The sequence below is a fragment of the Lissotriton helveticus genome, chromosome 5_1, assembly GCF_964261635.1.
Source record: "Lissotriton helveticus chromosome 5_1, aLisHel1.1, whole genome shotgun sequence".
NCBI lineage: Eukaryota > Metazoa > Chordata > Amphibia > Caudata > Salamandridae > Lissotriton > Lissotriton helveticus.
In genome coordinates, this window is record NC_136065.1 from 138849423 (window position 1) to 138869007 (window position 19585).

General features: G+C 46.1%; 1 protein-coding gene across 1 annotated transcript in view; it reads right to left on the reverse strand.

Annotated features, from left to right (window-relative positions):
* CCDC187 (coiled-coil domain containing 187) overlaps positions 1 to 19202 on the reverse strand; it is a 282400-nt gene extending 263198 nt beyond the window's left edge. The window contains exons 1-2 of the mRNA XM_078640350.1: positions 19121 to 19202; positions 18656 to 18785 (exon numbers count right to left, since the gene is read on the reverse strand). Coding sequence (XP_078496476.1) covers positions 18656 to 18785; positions 19121 to 19202 — 212 coding nt within the window. The remainder of the gene's footprint in view (positions 1 to 18655; positions 18786 to 19120) is intronic.
* Between the last annotated feature and the right edge of the window lie 383 nt (positions 19203 to 19585).

The following is a 19585-nucleotide window of genomic DNA, read 5'->3' on the forward strand; positions in this document are numbered from 1 at the left end:
CAGTCCTGGAGCCGGTAGATCACATAGACCTAACAAGAAACAGTCCTAAAGCATAGAGAACAAACATACCTTACAAAAAAACAGTCCTGGAGCCGGTAGAACAAACAGACCTCACATGAAACAGTCCTAGAGCAGGGAGAACAAACAAACCTAACAAGAAACCGTCCTGGAGCAGGGAGAACAAACAAACCTAACAAGAAACCGTCCTGGAGCAGGGAGAACAAACAGACCTGACAAGAAACAGTCCCGGAGCAGGGAGAACAAACAGACCCAACGGGAAACAGTCCTAGAGTAGGGAGAACAAACAGACCTGACAAGAAACCAGCCTAGAGCAGGGAGAACAAACAGACCTGACAAGAAACAGTCCTAGAGCAGTGAGAACAAACAGACCTCACAAGAAAACAGTCCCAGAGCAGGGAGAACAAACTGACCGGACAAGAAACAGAGCTGGAGCAGTGAGAACAAACAAACCTAACAAGAAACCGTCCTGGAGCAGGGAGAACAAACAGACCTGACAAGAAACAGTCCCAGAGCAGGGAGAACAAACAGACCCAACGGGAAACAGTCCTAGAGTAGGGAGACCAAACAGACCTGACAAGAAACCAGCCTAGAGCAGGGAGAACAAACAGACCTGACAAGAAACAGTCCGAGAAACACCGGGGGAACACCGGCCACTCCCAGCTGGATACTATATTAAAACTTTTGATTAGCCAAAGGGGAGAATCGGAAGAGCACTATCAACAACTGAAAAGTGACAACGCAAGACTGCAAACTTCCATATCAGATCTAACCTCCACCTTAAGGGGCATTACACAGGAGATAATAGAGCTTCAGCAACGCACAGTCGCGGTAGAAGAGGAGACTTCACGGATAGGTGTCACTGCGGAGCGTCATGATGCCCAGTTAACCCAACTACAGGGGAAAGTCGAGGACTTGGAAAACCGGCAAAGGAGATCCAACCTTAAAGTTTATGGAATTCTGGAAGGGCTAGAGGGGTCTGACCCAAGGGCATTTCTGCTGAAACTGTTACCTCAAGCCTTTCCAGAACTCTCTGACTGGGATTGGGACTCCCAAATACAAAGAGCACACCGACTTCCACTCGGCTTAAAACGGCAGAACAATAAATTTCCACGCCCGTTTTTAATATACTTTGGCAACACCCCAATAACTATTGACAATCTCTCCATCTTTACCCGCTCAGATCTTAGTAAAACCACGATGGACAAAAGATGGGAAATGCGAAAACTAATCGATCCAGTCAATAAATTGGGAGGTCAAGCATACCTGCAGGAACCCGCCAGACTTAAAGTGATTATGAATGGGCGTACAAACTTCTTTAGTGACGTACATGAGGCACAGGCATTTTTGTCTAGTATCAATAGGAGTAAAGACTGAAGAAAAGAAGGGGGTTTACCCCTACTTTTCACATATGATATAGTATGTTAGACAGATAGAAATGGGATTGTGAAGGGACACGGGAAACTCAAGGTTGAGGGGGGGGATCGAACTGTTAATCACTTAATCACTAGGTATCACTAGATATTACTAGATAGCAGTGAACCTACAATTTATCCTGTTAAATATAGCATCATGGCATCAGGGTTTGATGCTGCATTATTAATAGCTGCAACTTCAGGGGGAGGGGGGAGGGAGACTCGGATTCGCTGCCGCAGGCGCTGCCTCGCCAATGGCAGCAGATGGTGAGGGGGTGTGGGGGGGTGGGTCTCCGCAGACAGGGGAGGGTGTGGAAGGAGAGGGTAGGGGGGGGAGGGCGGGGGGAAAAATGAAAAACATTTTCAACCTGATAGAGGGACACAACTTGAGATTTGATTTTGTAAAACAATTTTTTGTCTCGGAACAGTATATGAAGAACAAACTATATGGCCTAATAGAGCTGATGGAATGGATGCTGTTTATCGTCATTTTGCTCTACATCAGTGATGCATAATATTAAATGCTTGGCATGGAATGTCTCAGGGCTGAATAACAAACGTAAAAGGCGTTTAGTCGCAGAAGAGCTAAGACTCTATAACCCCCACTTAGTATTCTTGTCGGAAACACATATCACAGATAAAGACAAGAAACTGCTGAATCAACTGGGATTGGAGCTGGTAATAAGCTCAGCTGTGGTTTCCTCAACAAGGGGGGTAGCAATCTTGAAAGATAAAAGATTTAAAGCAGAAATAATTAAATCAACACACGACAAAAGGGGAAGGTGGGCGATCACTCAACTCTGCATCAACAATGCGAAATTTGTAGCCTGTGTTGTATATGGTCCTAACAAAGATGAACCCAGAATATTTGATCAGTTAAATATAGCATTATTAGACTGGGAGGGAGAATTAATAGTTATGGGAGATTTCAATTGTATCTTGAATTGTCAAATAGATACTACTCGGCCGGGTAACCACAATCGAATGTCCAAAACTAGAGCCTCTATTCTAGATCTATGCAAGATGCACAATGTCAAAGATGTATGGAGATACTTACATCCAAACTCTCCTGGCTATACATATTATTCAGCACCTCACAAGTTATGCTCCCGTCTAGACATGGCTTTTGTTTCAGATCTCTTGATGAATTCTGCATCAATAGTAATCTACCCCCGCATTTCATCTGATCATAATCCCATCATGGTGGAATTCTCTATTTCTCCGAATCGTAAACCTCCCAGACCTTTTACGTTCCCTAGGAACTTAATATCAAATACGTCTTATATTTTGCAGTTAAAACATCATATAATAGAATTTTTAGACATCAACAGGAACACTGCTTCATGTTCACGCAATCTTATGTCCTGAAACAGAACTCTGAAAGATATAAGAATAATGCAGCCTTGACATCTGATATTGCTGCTGGAGAGATTCAGTTAGCACAAGCCTTAAGAGATAATTTATCTACTCTGGAAATCTGCGCAAATCTTAGTCAGCTAAAATGTAAGACCAAAGAAAAACGTCTAAAAAAAAATAGTGCTCAGATACATAAATATAAATTTTCTAACTATGAGGGTGGAGACAAAGTAGGCAAAATTTTAGCCTTTAAAGTGGCAGAAGATAGAGTGGAGTCCACGATTACTCAAATTACAGGACTTGACAACAAGAAATATAGTCAACCAAATGATATCACCCAACAGTTTGCTAAATATTACGAAGCTCTGTATACCCCGGAATGTACGCCTAATGGTTCTGTAATTGAGGATTACTTAAGAGAAAATCTAACGAACCAGCTAACGGCGACTGAAGTAGACGATCTGGCCATAGACATAACGAGAGAAGAACTAAAGGAGGCTATACTATCACTGCCTATAGGGAAAGCCACAGGTGAAGATACCATTCCATTGGAAATCTATAAACTATGCCTAGATGAACTAATACCTTCTCTTTTAGAAGTGATATTACATATTGGCAGAACAGGACTGGCCCCCAGCTCCTGGAATAAAGCTAAAATAATATTTGTTCACAAAAAGGGCAAACCTAAAGAGGAGATGGGTTCATATAGACCCATATCCCTGATTAATACAGACGCAAAGATTTTCGCAAAATGTTTGGCTAAAAGACTTGCACCACTAATGCCCAGAATTGTAAATACACAACAGCACGGGTTTATAGCAGGGAGGGACACATCAGCCCATGTCAACACGGCAATAACAGCATTTGACATAACAGAGGTAGAGGCTACCCCTCTTGCTATGATAATGCTTGATGCCGAAAAGGCATTTGACCGGGTGGGATGGGACTATTTATGGCGCACACTGGGATCTTTGGGCTTTGAAGGGGAATTCTTAAATGGGATCCGCGCACTCTACGACAAACCAACGGCATACACTAGTTATGGAGGGCTTACTTCGCCGTGTTTTTCAATCCTGAGGGGCACTCGTCAAGGGTGCCCCCTGTCACCTTTATTATTCGCCCTTTCACTTGAACCGTTCTTAAAGGCCTTGGATACCCAACCTGGAATAACACCATTCAAGACTGGCACGCATGGCCTAAAAATTACTGCATATGCAGACGACATTGCTATTTATTCGTCTGAAGTAATCGAGTCCTTAAGAGCTATTAATCTCGAAGCACTTAAATTCGGCACAGTCTCAGGTTATAAACTGAATACACATAAAACCCAAATAATAGCTAATTTTGCCCCCCCGACACCGGTACCAGAAATCTGTAAGGTCGCAACCTATCTTGGAGTTAAAATCACCTCAAACATTAAAGAACTTAATGCTATCAACTATAACGATCTAACGAAAACTACCATTTCGACTCTGAAAAAATGGCATCGACTTCCACTAAGTCTAATTGGTAGAATAACTTTGATCAAAATGAAAATCATACCCAAATATTTATATTTGTTTAGATCAATCCCTTTGATACTGAATAGGCTTTTTTTTAAACAATTAGATGGGATTCTTGGTAACTTCATCTGGGGGTATAAGAAGGCTAGGAGATCATTAAAGGTATTGAAAAATCAGATTGGGTCTGGCGGCCTTAATTTTCCTGATTTGAAATTATACTTTTGGGCATCATTTGTAAGACGCATACGGTCATTATTAAATATTGAGGATACGTTATTTTACCACTATTTATTGCTAAAAGGCGATTCTAACCAATTTTTACTTCACATAACAGACCCTAATTACTACAAACGGGTCAAGTTCAAGACCGCACGTGATAAAATAAGAGTATGGAAGGATATACTTGATTACTGCAAAACTACTATATATCACTCTCAGCTGATTCTATGGCACAATCCTGGCCTACTGAGCATATTCAGTGATGGGGAATTCCGTAGATGGCAGCTGAAAGGCGTAACAGTTTTGGGTGATCTTTATAATTCTCAAGGCATAATATACTTTCCCACTCTAAAACATCTATATGGTTTGTCTGAAATACATAGGTTTAAATATTTACAAATCTACGATTTTTTAGTGCGCAAAAATAAAATCAATAGCGTGTCGAGTGGTGGTATCTGGGATTGCTTAAATTCTAGGAAAGAGAAATCAATCATCAGCTCGACCTACAAATTTCTCATAGGCCTCAGACCTGACGACAGCGATATACTTGCTAATAAATGGAACTCCAAACTTGGAACAAATTTTACAGGAAAACATATAATTCAATCCTATACTAATATCCATAACTCTGTACGGTCATCTAGTTTACGACTTCAACAATACAGAACCACCTACATGCTTTACTATACGCCAGAAAATTTTTCGAAATGGCCCTCAAGCAATGCCTTGGGAGATAAAACCAAAATGCCCGAAATGCGCCGAATATGCAGCAGATTTGGTACATATGCTGTTTTCCTGTCCAATGCTCGGGAAATATTGGGAAGAAGTGGGAAAATTTTTGGTTTCTAAAAACATTCTTAGCTCCCCTATAACGGCGCCTATGGCAATATTTGGCCCACATCTGACTAGTCAACCACGCCCTGCATTGGCATCAATACTAATTTCATGTGCTAAATTAATCCTAGCAAGGGCCTGGATTAGCCTTAATATACCTAACGCTATGGAATGGTGGTATTTAGTCATTGAAATTAAAACAATGGAGTGTACTCTAGCAGAATTAAGAGGCATTCGGTCGCTAAAGAAATTTGAGAAAATTTGGGGGGACTTAGATTGAACTGAATGACCTACAGACTAACTTTGACTGACAATTGGATGCTGCTGGTATATCTTAGCCTCTCTATTATGATATTTGATTTATAGATTTCTGTGTATGTATATGATATATTTGATGATGTGAAATAATTTTGAATGTATTGTTGTCTCGTACCAGGTGAAAATAAAATTAAAAAAAATAAAAAGAAATGCTAACTTTAAATGCATGAAATTGCCTTTTCCTGTTAGGTTCACATTTTCCAATAGTTAATGAACTTTTGTTACGTTTCCTCAAATCTTGCTAATTCTGTTCTGTTTATGCAACATTCTTTAATAAACAAGACACTTTTTCAGTACTTTAAAAAAATAAAAAAAATAAAAAAACAGACCTCACAAGAAACAGTTCTAGAGTAGGGAGAACAAACAGACCTGACAAGAAACCAGCCTAGAGCAGGGAGAACAAACAGACCTGACAAGAAACAGTCCTAGAGCAGTGAGAACAAACAGACCTCACAAGAAAACAGTCCCAGAGCAGGGAGAACAAACTGACCGGACAAGAAACAGAGCTGGAGCAGAGAGAACAAACAGACCTGACAAGAAACAGTCACAGAGCAGGGAGAACAAACAGACCTGACAAGAAACAGTCCAAGAGCAGGGAGCACAAACAGACGTCACAAGAAACAGTCCTGGAGCCGGTAGAACAAACAGACCTCACATGAAACAGTCCTAGAGCAGGGAGAACAAACAAACATAACAAGACCCCGTCCTGGAGCAGGGAGAACAAACAGACCTTACAAGAAACAGTCCCGGAGCAGGGGAGAACAAACAGACCCAACAGGAAACAGTCCTAGAGTAAGGAGAACAAACAGACCGGACAAGAAACAGTCCTAGAGTAGGGAGAACAAACAGACCTGACAAGAAACCAGCCTAGAGCAGGGAGAACAAACAGACCTGACAAGAAACAGTCCTAGAGCAGTGAGAACAAACAGACCTCACAAGAAAACAGTCCCAGAGAAGGGAGAACAAACTGACCGGACAAGAAACAGAGCTGGAGCAGAGAGAACAAACAGACCTGACAAGAAACAGTCACAGAGCAGGGAGAACAAACAGACCTGACAAGAAACTGTCCTAGAACAGTGAGAACAAACAGACCTCACAAGAAAACAGTCCCAGAGCAGGGAGAACAAACTGACCGGACAAGAAACAGAGCTGGAGCAGAGAGAACAAACAGACCTGACAAGAAACCGTCCAAGAGCAGGGAGAACAAACAGACCTAACAAGAAAAAGTCCTAGAGCATGGAGAACAAACAGACCTTACAAAAACAGTCATGGAGCCGGTAGAACATACAGACCTCGAAAGAAACAGTCCTGGAGCAGGGAGAACAAACAGACCTGACAAAAAACAGTCCCGGAGCAGGGAGAATAAACAGACCTCACAAGAAACAGTCCCGGAGCAGAGAGAGCAAACAGACCTCACAGGAAACAGTCCTGGAGCAGGGAGAACAAACAGACCTCACAAGTAACCGAGGTGGAGCACGGAAAACAAAAAGACCTCACAGGAAACAGTCCTACAGTAGGGAGAACAAACCAACCTCCCAGGAAAACAGTCCTGGAGCAGGGAGAACAAACAGACCTGACAAGAAACAGTCCTAGAGCAGGGAGAACAAACAGACCTTACAAAAAACAGTCATGGAGCCGGTAGAACATACAGACCTCAAAAGAAACAGTCCCGGAGCAGGGAGAACAAACAGACCTGACAAAAAACAGTCCTGGGGCAGGGAGAACGTAGAGATCTCACAGGAAACACTCTTGGATCAGGGAAAACATACAGACCTGACAAGAAACAATCCTGGAGGTGGGAGAACAAACAGACCTCACAGAAACAGAGCTGGAGCAGGGAGAACAAATAGACCTCAAAACAAAACAGTCCTGGAGCAGGGAGAACAAACAGACGTCACAAGACACAGTCCAGGAGCAGGGAGAACAAACAGACCTAACAAGAAACAGTCCTGGAGCAGGGAGAACAAACAGACCTGACAAGAAACAGTCCTGGGCAGGGGGAACAAACAGACCTGACAAGAAACGTTCCTGAGCAGGGAGCACAAACAGACCTCACAGGAAACGGTCCTAGAACAGGGAGAACAAATAGACCTCACAAGGAACATTCCTGGAGCAGGGAGAACAAATACACCTCACAAGAAACAAAGCTGGAGCAGGGAGAACAAATAGACCTCACAAGAAGCAGTCCTGAAGCAGGGAGAACAAACAGACCTCATAACAAAACAGTCTTGGAGCAGGGAGAACAAACATGCCTTACAAAAACGGTCCCAGAGGAGGGAAAACAAAGAAACCTCACAAGTATCAGAGCCGGAGCAGGGAAAACAAAGAGACCTCAGAAGAAACAGTCCTACAGCAGGGATAACAAACCAACCTCCCAGGAAAGGTCTTGGAGCAGGGAAAACAAACAGACCTCACAAGAAACAGTCCTGGAGCCGGTAGAACAAACAGACCTCAAAAGAAACAGTCCTAGAGCAGGGAGAACAGACCTTACAAAAAATAGTCCTGGAGCAGTGAGAACAAACAGCTTTGGAAGGGCAGGAAAACTGTGAAAAATAAAAAAAGGAAACATAAAAAATCCTAAAACCTTAACAAGTAAGATGTAAATGCTTATACGTCCATTTAAGAAGGTTATTGGTTGAGGGTGTAAAATCCTACCCAAGGAGGAATCACAGTCCTTCTCAGGGTGAAGTCACAAGCAAACCCTAAATTAACCTGTGCTCATTTTTCTTCGTGTAGCTTGGCACTGCGCAGTTGTCTGTTTGCTAACAACTTCTTGTGGGCATACTGAAAACTTCCCTGGGAATGCATTCTGCCCATTCCTTACCATTGACTTTGTGGATTGCATCTCACAGCTGCTTGTTTTCTATTTGCCGGCTTTAATTGTTTTAGGCTGTCCCCATTCAGTTCATCCATCTCGTGGAGCATAGCTTTTTACTGTATTCTTCCACAAGTGCTCGCTTTCTGTAAACAGGCCTTTAAATCTTGTTCTTATCTTGTCACATTTGCTGTGCAGTCAAAGCAGAGGTCAAATGTCAGACTCTGCCTTCTGTGGGAACTTGTGTTCACTTTTCTTTCCCTGACCTCAAAGTGAAAGAATTTTGCAAACTTGTGACCTATGATAGGTTAGTGTTACTGCTATCAATAAGAGAGAGGGTTAGGGGCTACAAAAATCTGTGAAGGTCTTTATAAGGATTACAAGCCTAAATTTGCAGAGCATATGAAAATGATAAGAGGTAGATTAAGTCATTCTGGGCGCATTCCCTTGTAGAGTATGTTAATTTCTATGAAGCCTCAATATTGGGTGAAAAAGTGCTTCCTTGGTGGGACACCTAGTAAGATAGATTTGAAGATTCAATTTTGAATGTGATTGGCGATTCCTTTGGTTACAGTACTAAGAAGTCTGTCTTTGACAGATTAATATGGTGCTATGAATACCTGGAATTGCCATCAACAATTCACACATTACATCAGGTACAGACCAAACTCATGCCAGTCATAGCCATATTGTCACCAAGAATGCTCAGAATATTTCAGGAACTCTCTCCCCGGGTCCAGACTGCAAACAATGAAACTTGGGTACGCCACACAATATGTTTCTACAAAACTATCTAAAAAAGGAAAGTACGTTCACAGACACACTCCAAATTAATAATTAGTGATTTACTAGGAGTAGTGTTAATATATTAGATCGGGGTCTGTATCCTGAGGAACGCTTTCGACCCAGATGGGCGACAAAATAGGCCGAAACATGTTGGTATGGTAATGGAGTTGTAAGTTCTCACATATACCTGTATATTAGACTTTTTTAATCCTGCCGAGACCCATAATAAAGTTATAGGCGGGTACTCTCTTAGGTAATTTAAACGTTATTCTTTTTCTGCATAATGGGATCCCCGGTTCGAAATCAGTGCATTCCAAATACATAAATAATTCCTTTTGGTCAGAAAACAGTGCTCCACCCTGAATGTTGGGTTACTTCAGGGTGTGATAGCGTGCCCTATGCACTATCTAGTGGATGAGGGCGTTCAAAAAAACTATTTGCATTTTCCGAAGGGTTAACTTTTGGGAGGGCGTAGTGTATAGGGTCTCCCCCTTGTGCATTTATCTTATCTATTAGCTTATTTTGATTTTATGGAAGAGTCCTTCTCGAATTGTGTTTTGAGTTGATCCTTTGGGAGAGTGAGGGGAGGCGTAATCTCATGTCCCCTCAGAGTAGTGAGTTAAATATGGGACATTATTCTGCCAGGAATGTTGAAGTTACCAAGAAGGCCCAATATACAATACAAATGGGCCACTATTAAGCCAGTGGCAGTAAGAAGAGTGACAATAATGTCACATATGGGTCAGTAGTAGTGTACATATTTGCCAGTGTATCCCAAAATATGCCAGCTGTAGGATGCCCATAAAATGCAGCTGTGAGATACTATTATTTTTGGGATAGCCAGAATGTTGCCAGTAACACCCATATTATATGTGTCAAGAATAGGCCAGTATAAGGCCAAGGATAACCAGAATGACATCAAGCAATGGCCAGTATGTCAAGTATGTGTAATCTGAGCAGCATTAGGTCAGATTGAGTCCATGATCTCCTGTCCTTACACCTACTATGTTAGCCCGCGTCCCTCAATAGACATGTGGATGCATGTATGGACCGTATGAACTCATCCACACTCATGCATATGAACACACACACACTCATCAAACCCCAATGACTTACTTTCAAAGGCCCAAAGGCAATCCTCTGGTCCTTGTCAAACTCACCATTGAGGGCTCATGCAGCTAGAATAGCTTGCAGCCGGGAGAGGTGGAAGCAGTAGTAATTGGGAGGGTTTGGTGCAGAGTCAGACTAGGACAGAAAATAGGCCTGGGACCAAAATAAAAGAAAAATAAAAGTGGCCCCCATTAGAGGATTAGGTAGCCAAAAAAGTGGGCCATGTTTGCAAATTATGTATGGGTCTTGGGCAGGGGCAGGTAAACATTCTAGTGATGTGTCGGTCTTGGGCAGGGGCAGGTAAACACTCTAGTGATGTGTGGGTCTTGGGCAGGTAAACATTCTAGTGATGTGTGGGTCTTGGGTAGGGGCAGGTAAACACTCTAGTGATTTGTCGGTCTTGGGTAGCGGCAGGTAAACATTCTAGTGATGTGTGGGTCTTGGGTAGGGGCAGGTAAACACTCTACTGATGTGTGGGTCTTGGGCAAGGGCAGGTAAACATTCTATAGATGTGTCGGTCTTGGGCAGGTAAACATTCTAGTGATGTGTGGGTCTTGGGGAGGTAAACATTCTAGTGATGTGTGGGTCTTGGGTAGGGGCAGGTAAACACTCTAGTGATGTGTGGGTCTTGGGTAGGAGCAGGTATGCGCTCTAGTGATGTCTGGGTCTTGGGCAGGGGCACAGTGTTTAACAAATAATGCAAGCCTGCATGGATTTGCAGCAGGCAATGTTTATTTCTATATCAGGGAAATCAACAGTAAAAACTGGCCCAGCAAAACAGAAAACAGGACCACAAAGGGCTAAGAAACTGGCCCAGACACTAAGCTGTCAGACCATCCTGCCGGGCACTGCCTGGTTGCCCTATATGCCAGTCCGACCCTGGCTCGGTGTAGCTCGACCAGTGCCTGCACCGCCCCTCCCTCAGACAAAAGTGCAGGCTTCTTGTTCATGCACACTGCATGCTGTTGGAGGGATACTGCTCAGAATGCAGTGCGCATGTGCAAGGAAATCATTAGGGAGATGTTGTCCTGTGCTCAGGCCCTTGGCTTAACGAATGATTCGCTTCAGGGGCAGCTGGGGAAGTACCGAGGCCCCACCCCAAATGCTCTCATAGGCCAGCCACCCCTGACAGCATTAGAACTAATAATACTTACAGTGGTAGAGCTAGGAATAGCAGCAGGGTTAGGACTAGTAGTACTTCTAGTAACAATAACAGTAGGAGCAATAGTAGACATAATCGTAGTGTAGAAGTAAAAACACCTCTATTAATAACAGCAGCAATATTTGTAATAAATGCTGAGATATCAACAGTGATGATACAAGGGTAATAGAAGTCACATGTCACTAGAGCGCATACCTGCCCCTACCGAAAACCCACACATCACTAGAGTGTTTACCGGCAGCTACACAAGACCCACACATCACTAGAGTGTTTACCTGCCCCTACCCAAGACCCACACATCACTAGAGTGTTTACCTGCCCCTACCCAAAACCCACACATCACTAGAGTGTTTACCCGCAGCTACACAAGACCCACACATCACTAGAGTGTTTACCTGCCCCTACCCAAGACCCACACATCACTAGAGTGTGTACCGGCAGCTACACAAGACCCACACATCACTAGAGTGTTTACCTGCCCCTACCCAAAACCCACACATCACTAGAGTGTTTACCGGCAGCTACACAAGACCCACACATCACTAGAGTGTTTACCGGCCCCTACCCAAGACCCACACATCACTAGAGTGTTTACCTGCCCCTACCCAAGACCCACACATCACTAGAGTGTTTACCTGCCCCTACCCAAGATCCACACATCACTAGAGTGTTTACCTGCCCCTACCCAAAACCCACACATCACTAGAGTGTTTACCGGCAGCTACACAAGACCCACACATCACTAGAGTGTTTACCTGCCCCTACCCAAAACCCACACATCACTAGAGTGTTTACCTGCAGCTACACAAGACCCACACATCACTAGAGTGTTTACCTGCAGCTGCACAAGACCCACACATCACTAGAGTGTTTCCCTGCCCCTACCCAAGACCCACACATCACTAGAATGTTTACCTGCCCAAGACCCACACATCACTAGAGTGTTTACCTGCCCCTACCCAAGACCCACACATCACTAGAGAGTTTACCTGCCCCATACCCAAGACCCACACATCAGTAGAGTGTTTACCTGCCCCTATCCAAGACTCACATATCACTAGAGTGTTTACCTGCCCCTGCCCAAGACCCACACATCACTCGAGTGTTCCCCTGCACCTGCCTAAGACCCACACATCACTAGAGTGTTTACCTGCCCCTGCCCAAGACCCACACATCACTCGAGTGTTCCCCTGCCCCTGCCCAAGACCCACACATCACTAGAGTGTTTACCTGGCCCTGCACAAGACCCACGCATCACTAGAGTGTTCCCTGCCCCTACCCAGGACCCACACATCACTAGAATGTTTACCTACCCAAGACCCACACATCACTAGAGCGTTTACCTGCAGCTACCCAAGACCCACACATCACTAAAGTTTACCTGCCCCATACCCAAGACCCACACATCAGAAGAGTGTTTACCTGCCCCTACCCAAGACTTACTCATCACTAGAGTGTTTACCTGCCCCTGCCCAAGGCCCACACATCACTCGAGTGTTCCCCTGCCCCTGCCCAAGACCCACACATCAGTGGAGTGTTTACCTGCCCCTGCCCAAGACCCACACATCAGTAGAGTGTTTACCTGCCCCTGCCCAAGACCCACACATCACTAGAGTATTTACCTGCCCCTGCCTAAGACCCACACATCAGTAGATATTCACCTGCCCCTGCCCAAGACCCACACATCACTAGAGTGTTTACCTGTCCCTACCCAAGACCGACACATCACTAGAATGTTTACCTGCCCCTGCCCAAGACCCACACATCACTAGCGTGTTTACCTGCCCCTGCCCAAGACCCAGACATCACTAGAGCGCATACCTGCCCCTACCCAAGACCCACACATCACTAGAGTGTTTACCTGCCCCTACCCAAGACACACATATCACTAGAATGTTTAACTGCCCCTACCCAAGACCCACACATCACTAGAATGTTTACCTCCCCAAGACCCACACATCACTAGAATGTTTACCTGCCCAAGACCGACACATCAATAGAATGTTTACCTGCCCCTGCCCAAGACCCACACATCAGTAGAGTGTTTACCTGCCCCTACCCAAGACCCGCACATCACTAGAATGTTTAACTGCCCCTACCCAAGACCCACACATCACTAGAGTGTTCCCCTGCCCCTACAAGACCCACACATCACTAGAATGTTTACCTGCCCAAGACCCACACATCACTAGAGTGTTTACCTGCCCCTGCCCAAGACCGAAACATCACTAGAAAGTTTACCTGCCCCTGCCCAAGACCCACACATCACTAGAGTGTTCCCCTGCCCCTACCCAAGACCCACACATCACTAGAGTGTTCCCCTGCCCCTACCCAAGACCCACACATCACTAGAGTGTTCCCCTGCCCCTACAAGACCCACACATCACTAGAATGTTTACCTGCCCAAGACCCACAAATCACTAGAGTGTTTACCTGCCCCTGCCGAAGACCGACACATCACTAGAATGTTTACCTGCGCCTGCCCAAGACCCACACATCACTAGAATGTTTACCTGCCCCTGCCCAAGACACACACATCACGAGAGCGCATACCTGTATCTACCCAAGACCCACAAATCACTAGAATATTTACCTGCCCCTACCCATGACCCACACATCACTAGAGTGTTTACCTGCAGCTACACAAGACCCACACATCACTAGAGTGTTTACCTCCCCCTACCCAAGACCCACACATCACTAGAATGTTTACCTGCCCAAGACCTACACATCACTAGAGCGTTTACCTGCCCAAGACCCACACATCACTAGAGTGTTTACCTGCCTCTACCCAAGACACACACATCACGAGAGCGCATACCTGTATCTACCCAAGACCCGCAAATCACTAGAGTATTCACCTGCCCCTACCCAAGACCCACACATCACTAGAGCGTTTACCTGCAGCTACACAAGACCCACACATCACTAGAGTTTACCTGCCCAAGACCCACACATCACTAGAGTGTTTACCTGCAGCTACACAAGACCAACACATCACTAGAGAGCGTGCCTGCAGCTACACAAGACCCACACATCACTAGAGAGTTTACCTGCCCCTAACCAAGACCGACACATCACTAGAATGTTTACCTGCCCCTGCCCAAGACCCATACATCACTAGAATGTTTATCTGCGCCTGCCCAAGACCCACACATCACTAGAATGTTTACCTGCCCCTGCCCAAGACCCACACATCACTAGAGCACATACCTGCATCTACACAAGACCCAAAAATCACTAGAGTATTTACCTGCCCCTGCCCAAGCCCCACACATCACTAGAATGTTTACCTAACCAAGACCCACACATCACTAGAGTGTTTACCTGCCCCTACCCAAGCCCCACACATCACTAGAATGTTTACCTGCCCAAGACCCACACATCACTAGAATGTTTACCTGCCCAAGACCCACACATCACTAGAATGTTTATCTGCCCAAGACCCACACATCACTCGAGTGTTTACCTGCAGCTACACAAGATCCGCACATCACTAGAGTGTTTACCTCCCCCTACAAAAGACCCACACATCACTAGAGTGTTTACCTGCCCCTACCCAAGATCCACACATCACTAGAGTGTTTACCTGCCCCTACCCAAAACCCACACATCACTAGAGTGTTTACCGGCAGCTACACAAGACCCACACATTACTAGAGTGTTTACCTGCCCCTACCCAAGACCTACACATCACTAGAGTGTTTACCTGCACCCACCCAAGACCCACACATCACTAGAGTGTTTACCTGCCCCTACGCAATACCCTCACATCACTAGAGTGTTTACCTGCCCCTACCCAAAACCCACACATCACTAGAGTGTTTACCTGCAGCTACACAAGACCCACACATCACTAGAGTGTTTACCTGCAGCTGCACAAGACCCACACATCACTAGAGTGTTTCCCTGCCCCTACCCAAGACCCACACATCACTAGAATGTTTACCTGTCCAAGACCCACACATCACTAGAGTGTTTACCTACCCCTACCCAAGACCCACACATCACTAGAGAGTTTACCTGCCACATACCCAAGACCCTCACATCACTAGAGTGTGTACCTGCCCCTACCCAAGACCCACACATCACTAGAATGTTTACCTGCCCAAGACCCACACATCACTAGAGTGTTTACCTGCCCCTATCCAAGACTCACACATCACTAGAGTGTTTACCTGCCCCTGCCCAAGACCCACACATCACTCGAGTGTTCCCCTGACCCTGCCCAAGACCCACACATCACTAGAGTGTTTACCTGCCCTGCTCAAGACCCACACATCACTTGAGTGTTCCCCTGCCCAAGACCCACACATCACTAGAGTGTTTACCTGGCCCTGCCCAAGACCCACACATCACTCGAGTGTTCCCCTGCCCAAGACCCACACATCACTAGAGTGTTTACCTGGCCCTGCCCAAGACCCACACATCACTAGAGTGTTCCCTGCCCCTACACAGGACCCACACATCACTAGAATGTTTACCTACCCAAGACCCACACATCACTAGAGCGTTTACCTGCAGCTACCCAAGACCCACACATCATTAGAGTTTACCTGCCCCATACCCAAGACCCACACATCACTCGAGTGTTCCCCTGCCCCTGCCCAAGACCCACACATCAGTGGAGTGTTTACCTGCCCCTGCCCAAGACCCACACATCACTAGAGTGTTTACCTGCCCCTGCCCAAGACCCACACATCACTAGAGTGTTTACCTGCCCCTGCCCAAGACCCACACATCACTAGAGTGTTTACCTGCCCCTGCCCAAGACCAACACATCAGTAGAGTGTTTACCTGCCCAAGACCCACACATCACTAGTGTTTACCTGCCCCTACCCAAGACCGACACATCACTAGAATGTTTACCTGCCCCTACCCAAGACCCACACATCACTAGCGTGTTTACCTGCCCCCGCCCAAGACCCAGACGTCACTAGAGCGCATACCTGCCCCTACCCAAGACCCACACATCACTAGAGTTTTTACCTGCCCCTACCCAAGACCCACACATCACTAGAATGGTTACCTCCCCAAGACCCACACATCACTAGAATGTTTACCTGCCCAAGACCGACACATCAATAGAATGTTTACCTGCCCCTGCTCAAGACCCACACATCAGTAGAGTGTTTACCTGCCCCTACCCAAGACCCGCGCATCACTAGAATGTTTACCTGCCCCTACCCAAGACCCACACATCACTAGAGTGTTCCCCTGCCCCTACAAGACCCACACATCACTAGAATGTTTACCTGCCCAAGACCCACACATCACTAGAGTGTTTACCTGCTCCTGCCCAAGACCGAAACATCACTAGAAAGTTTACCTGCCCCTGCCCAAGACCCACACATCACTAGAGTGCATACCTGCATCCACACAAGACCCACAAATCACTAGAGTATTTACCTGCCCCTGCCCAAGCCCCACACATCACTAGAATGTTTACCTGCCCAAGACCCACACATCACTAGAGTGTTTACCTCCCCCTACCCAAGACCCACACCTCACTAGAATGTTTACCTGCCCAAGACCTACACATCACTAGGGCGTTTACCTGCCCAAGACCCACACATCACTAGAGTGTTTACCTGCCCCTACCCAAGACACACACATCACGAGAGCGCATACCTGTATCTACCCAACACCCGCAAATCAATAGAATGTTTACCTGCCCCTACCCAAGACCCACACATCACTAGAGTGTTCCCCTGCCCCTACCCAAGACCCACACATCACTAGAGTGTTCCCCTGCCCCTACAAGACCCACACATCACTAGAATGTTTACCTGCCCAAGACCCACAGATCACTAGAGTGTTTACCTGCCCCTGCCCAAGACCCACACATCACTAGAATGTTTACCTGCCCCTGCCCAAGACACACACATCACGAGAGCGCATACCTGTATCTACCCAAGACCCACAAATCACTAGAGTATTTACCTGCCCCTACCCACGACCCACACATCACTAGAGTGTTTACCTCCCCCTACCCGAGACCAACACATCACTAGAATGTTTACCTGCCCATGACCTACACATCACTAGAGCGTTTACCTGCCCAAGACCCACACATCACTAGAGTATTCACCTGCCTCTACCCAAGACCCACACATCACTAGAGCTTTTACCTGCAGCTACACAAGACCCACACATCACTAGAGAGCGTACCTGCAGCTACACAAGACCCACACATCACTAGAGTGTTTACCTGCCCCTAACCAAGACCCACACATCACTAGAGTGTTTACCTGCCCCTACCCAAGACCCACACATCACTAGAGCGCATACCTGCAGCTACACAAGACCCACACATCACTAGAGAGCGTACCTGCAGCTACACAAGACCCACACATCACTAGAGTATTCACCTGCCCCTACCCAAGACCCACACATCACGAGCGTTTACCTGCAGCTACACAAGACCCACACATCACTAGAGAACGTACCTGCAGCTACACAAAACCCACACATCACTAGAGTTTACCTGCCCAAGACCCACACATCACTAGAGTGTTTACCTGCAGCTACACAAGACCCACACATCACTAGAGAGCGTACCTGCAGCTACACAAAACCCACACATCACTAGAGTTTACCTGCCCAAGACCCACACATCACTAGAGTGTTTACCTGCAGCTAGACAAGACCCACACATCACTAGAGTGTTTACCTGCCCCTAACCAAGACCGACACATCACTAGAATGTGTACCTGCCCAAGACCTACACATCACTAGATTGTTTACCTGCCCCTAACCAAGACCGATACATCACTAGAATGTAAATCACTAGAGTATTTACCTGCCCCTGCCCAAGCCCCACACATCACTAGAATGTTTACCTAACCAAGACCCGCACATCACTAGAATGTTTACCTGCCCAAGACCCACACATCACTAGAATGTTTATCTGCCCAAGACCCACACATCACTCGAGTGTTTACCTGCAGCTACACAAGACCCGCACATCACTAGAATGTTTACCTGCCCAAGACCCACACATCACTAGAATGTTTACCTGCCCAAGACCCACACATCACTAGAATGTTTACCTGCCCAAGACCCACACATCACTAGAATGTTTATCTGCCCAAGACCCACACACCTCTCCAGCGCGTACCTGCTCGGCGGGGACCCGCGGCTCAGCGTCTCTCGAAGCACGACTCTCTCGGCGTGCCCCGCTGGTCTCCGGTCCGGTGTGGGTGAGGCGGCCTCTCTCCGCATCGACTCGCTCTCCTTGAATGCGTTTTCTGCAAAATTCCACAACACGCGAGCTTTACTTTACGTTGCAACAATCGAGAGTCGCACCCACGACGCACTGTCAATAACAGATCTCAGTGTTCAACAAATGTGACTGCGGAGCCATGGGCACCGGGCAGGCCTCAACATGCCCGGCACGCAGCGTTCATGCTCGGCCCGGCTCCCTTTAAACACACACTCCGCACAAGGGCGGCACGAGCTCCGAATCTACTGTCGGGGACTAATAATGCCTGTTAGAAACCACTGCCTTCCAGACAAACCGTCCAAAATAAACACGGGAAATCTAACAGTTCCGTGTTTTATATAGCGCTTAGCATCAGTGCACCTGCTACAATTTCTGGGCGCTCCCAATCCGGTAGATAACGGAAGTGAGGCGCAGGTCGATACAATGCGTTGCCCAAGATCATGCAATTAGGGCGACTAGGGAAGCCAGGATTGGAACTCCCCTGTCATGGTTTCAATGTCAAGACCAGCTTCATTAGGTCATAATCCCCAAAACAAGCATTGACAAATCCCCTAGGTATTGATTTAATGTATCAAGGAACGTAATCACAGGCATTGACAATTGCAGTTTGCATGCATTCAATGCAAACATGTTGGTTATCATATTAAAACATGCCTACTGGCTTTGTCAATGCTGCAAAAAATTAAGAAGCATATTGCTTTCTGTGAAGAATGCCCCTAAGAGAAAAGAACATGATGTTACAAACTGGATACTGAAGTTTATTTTTTAGAGTTAGAACAGTCCCTCAGGCATTCAAATGAAAGCACTTCCTTCAAGATGGAAGAA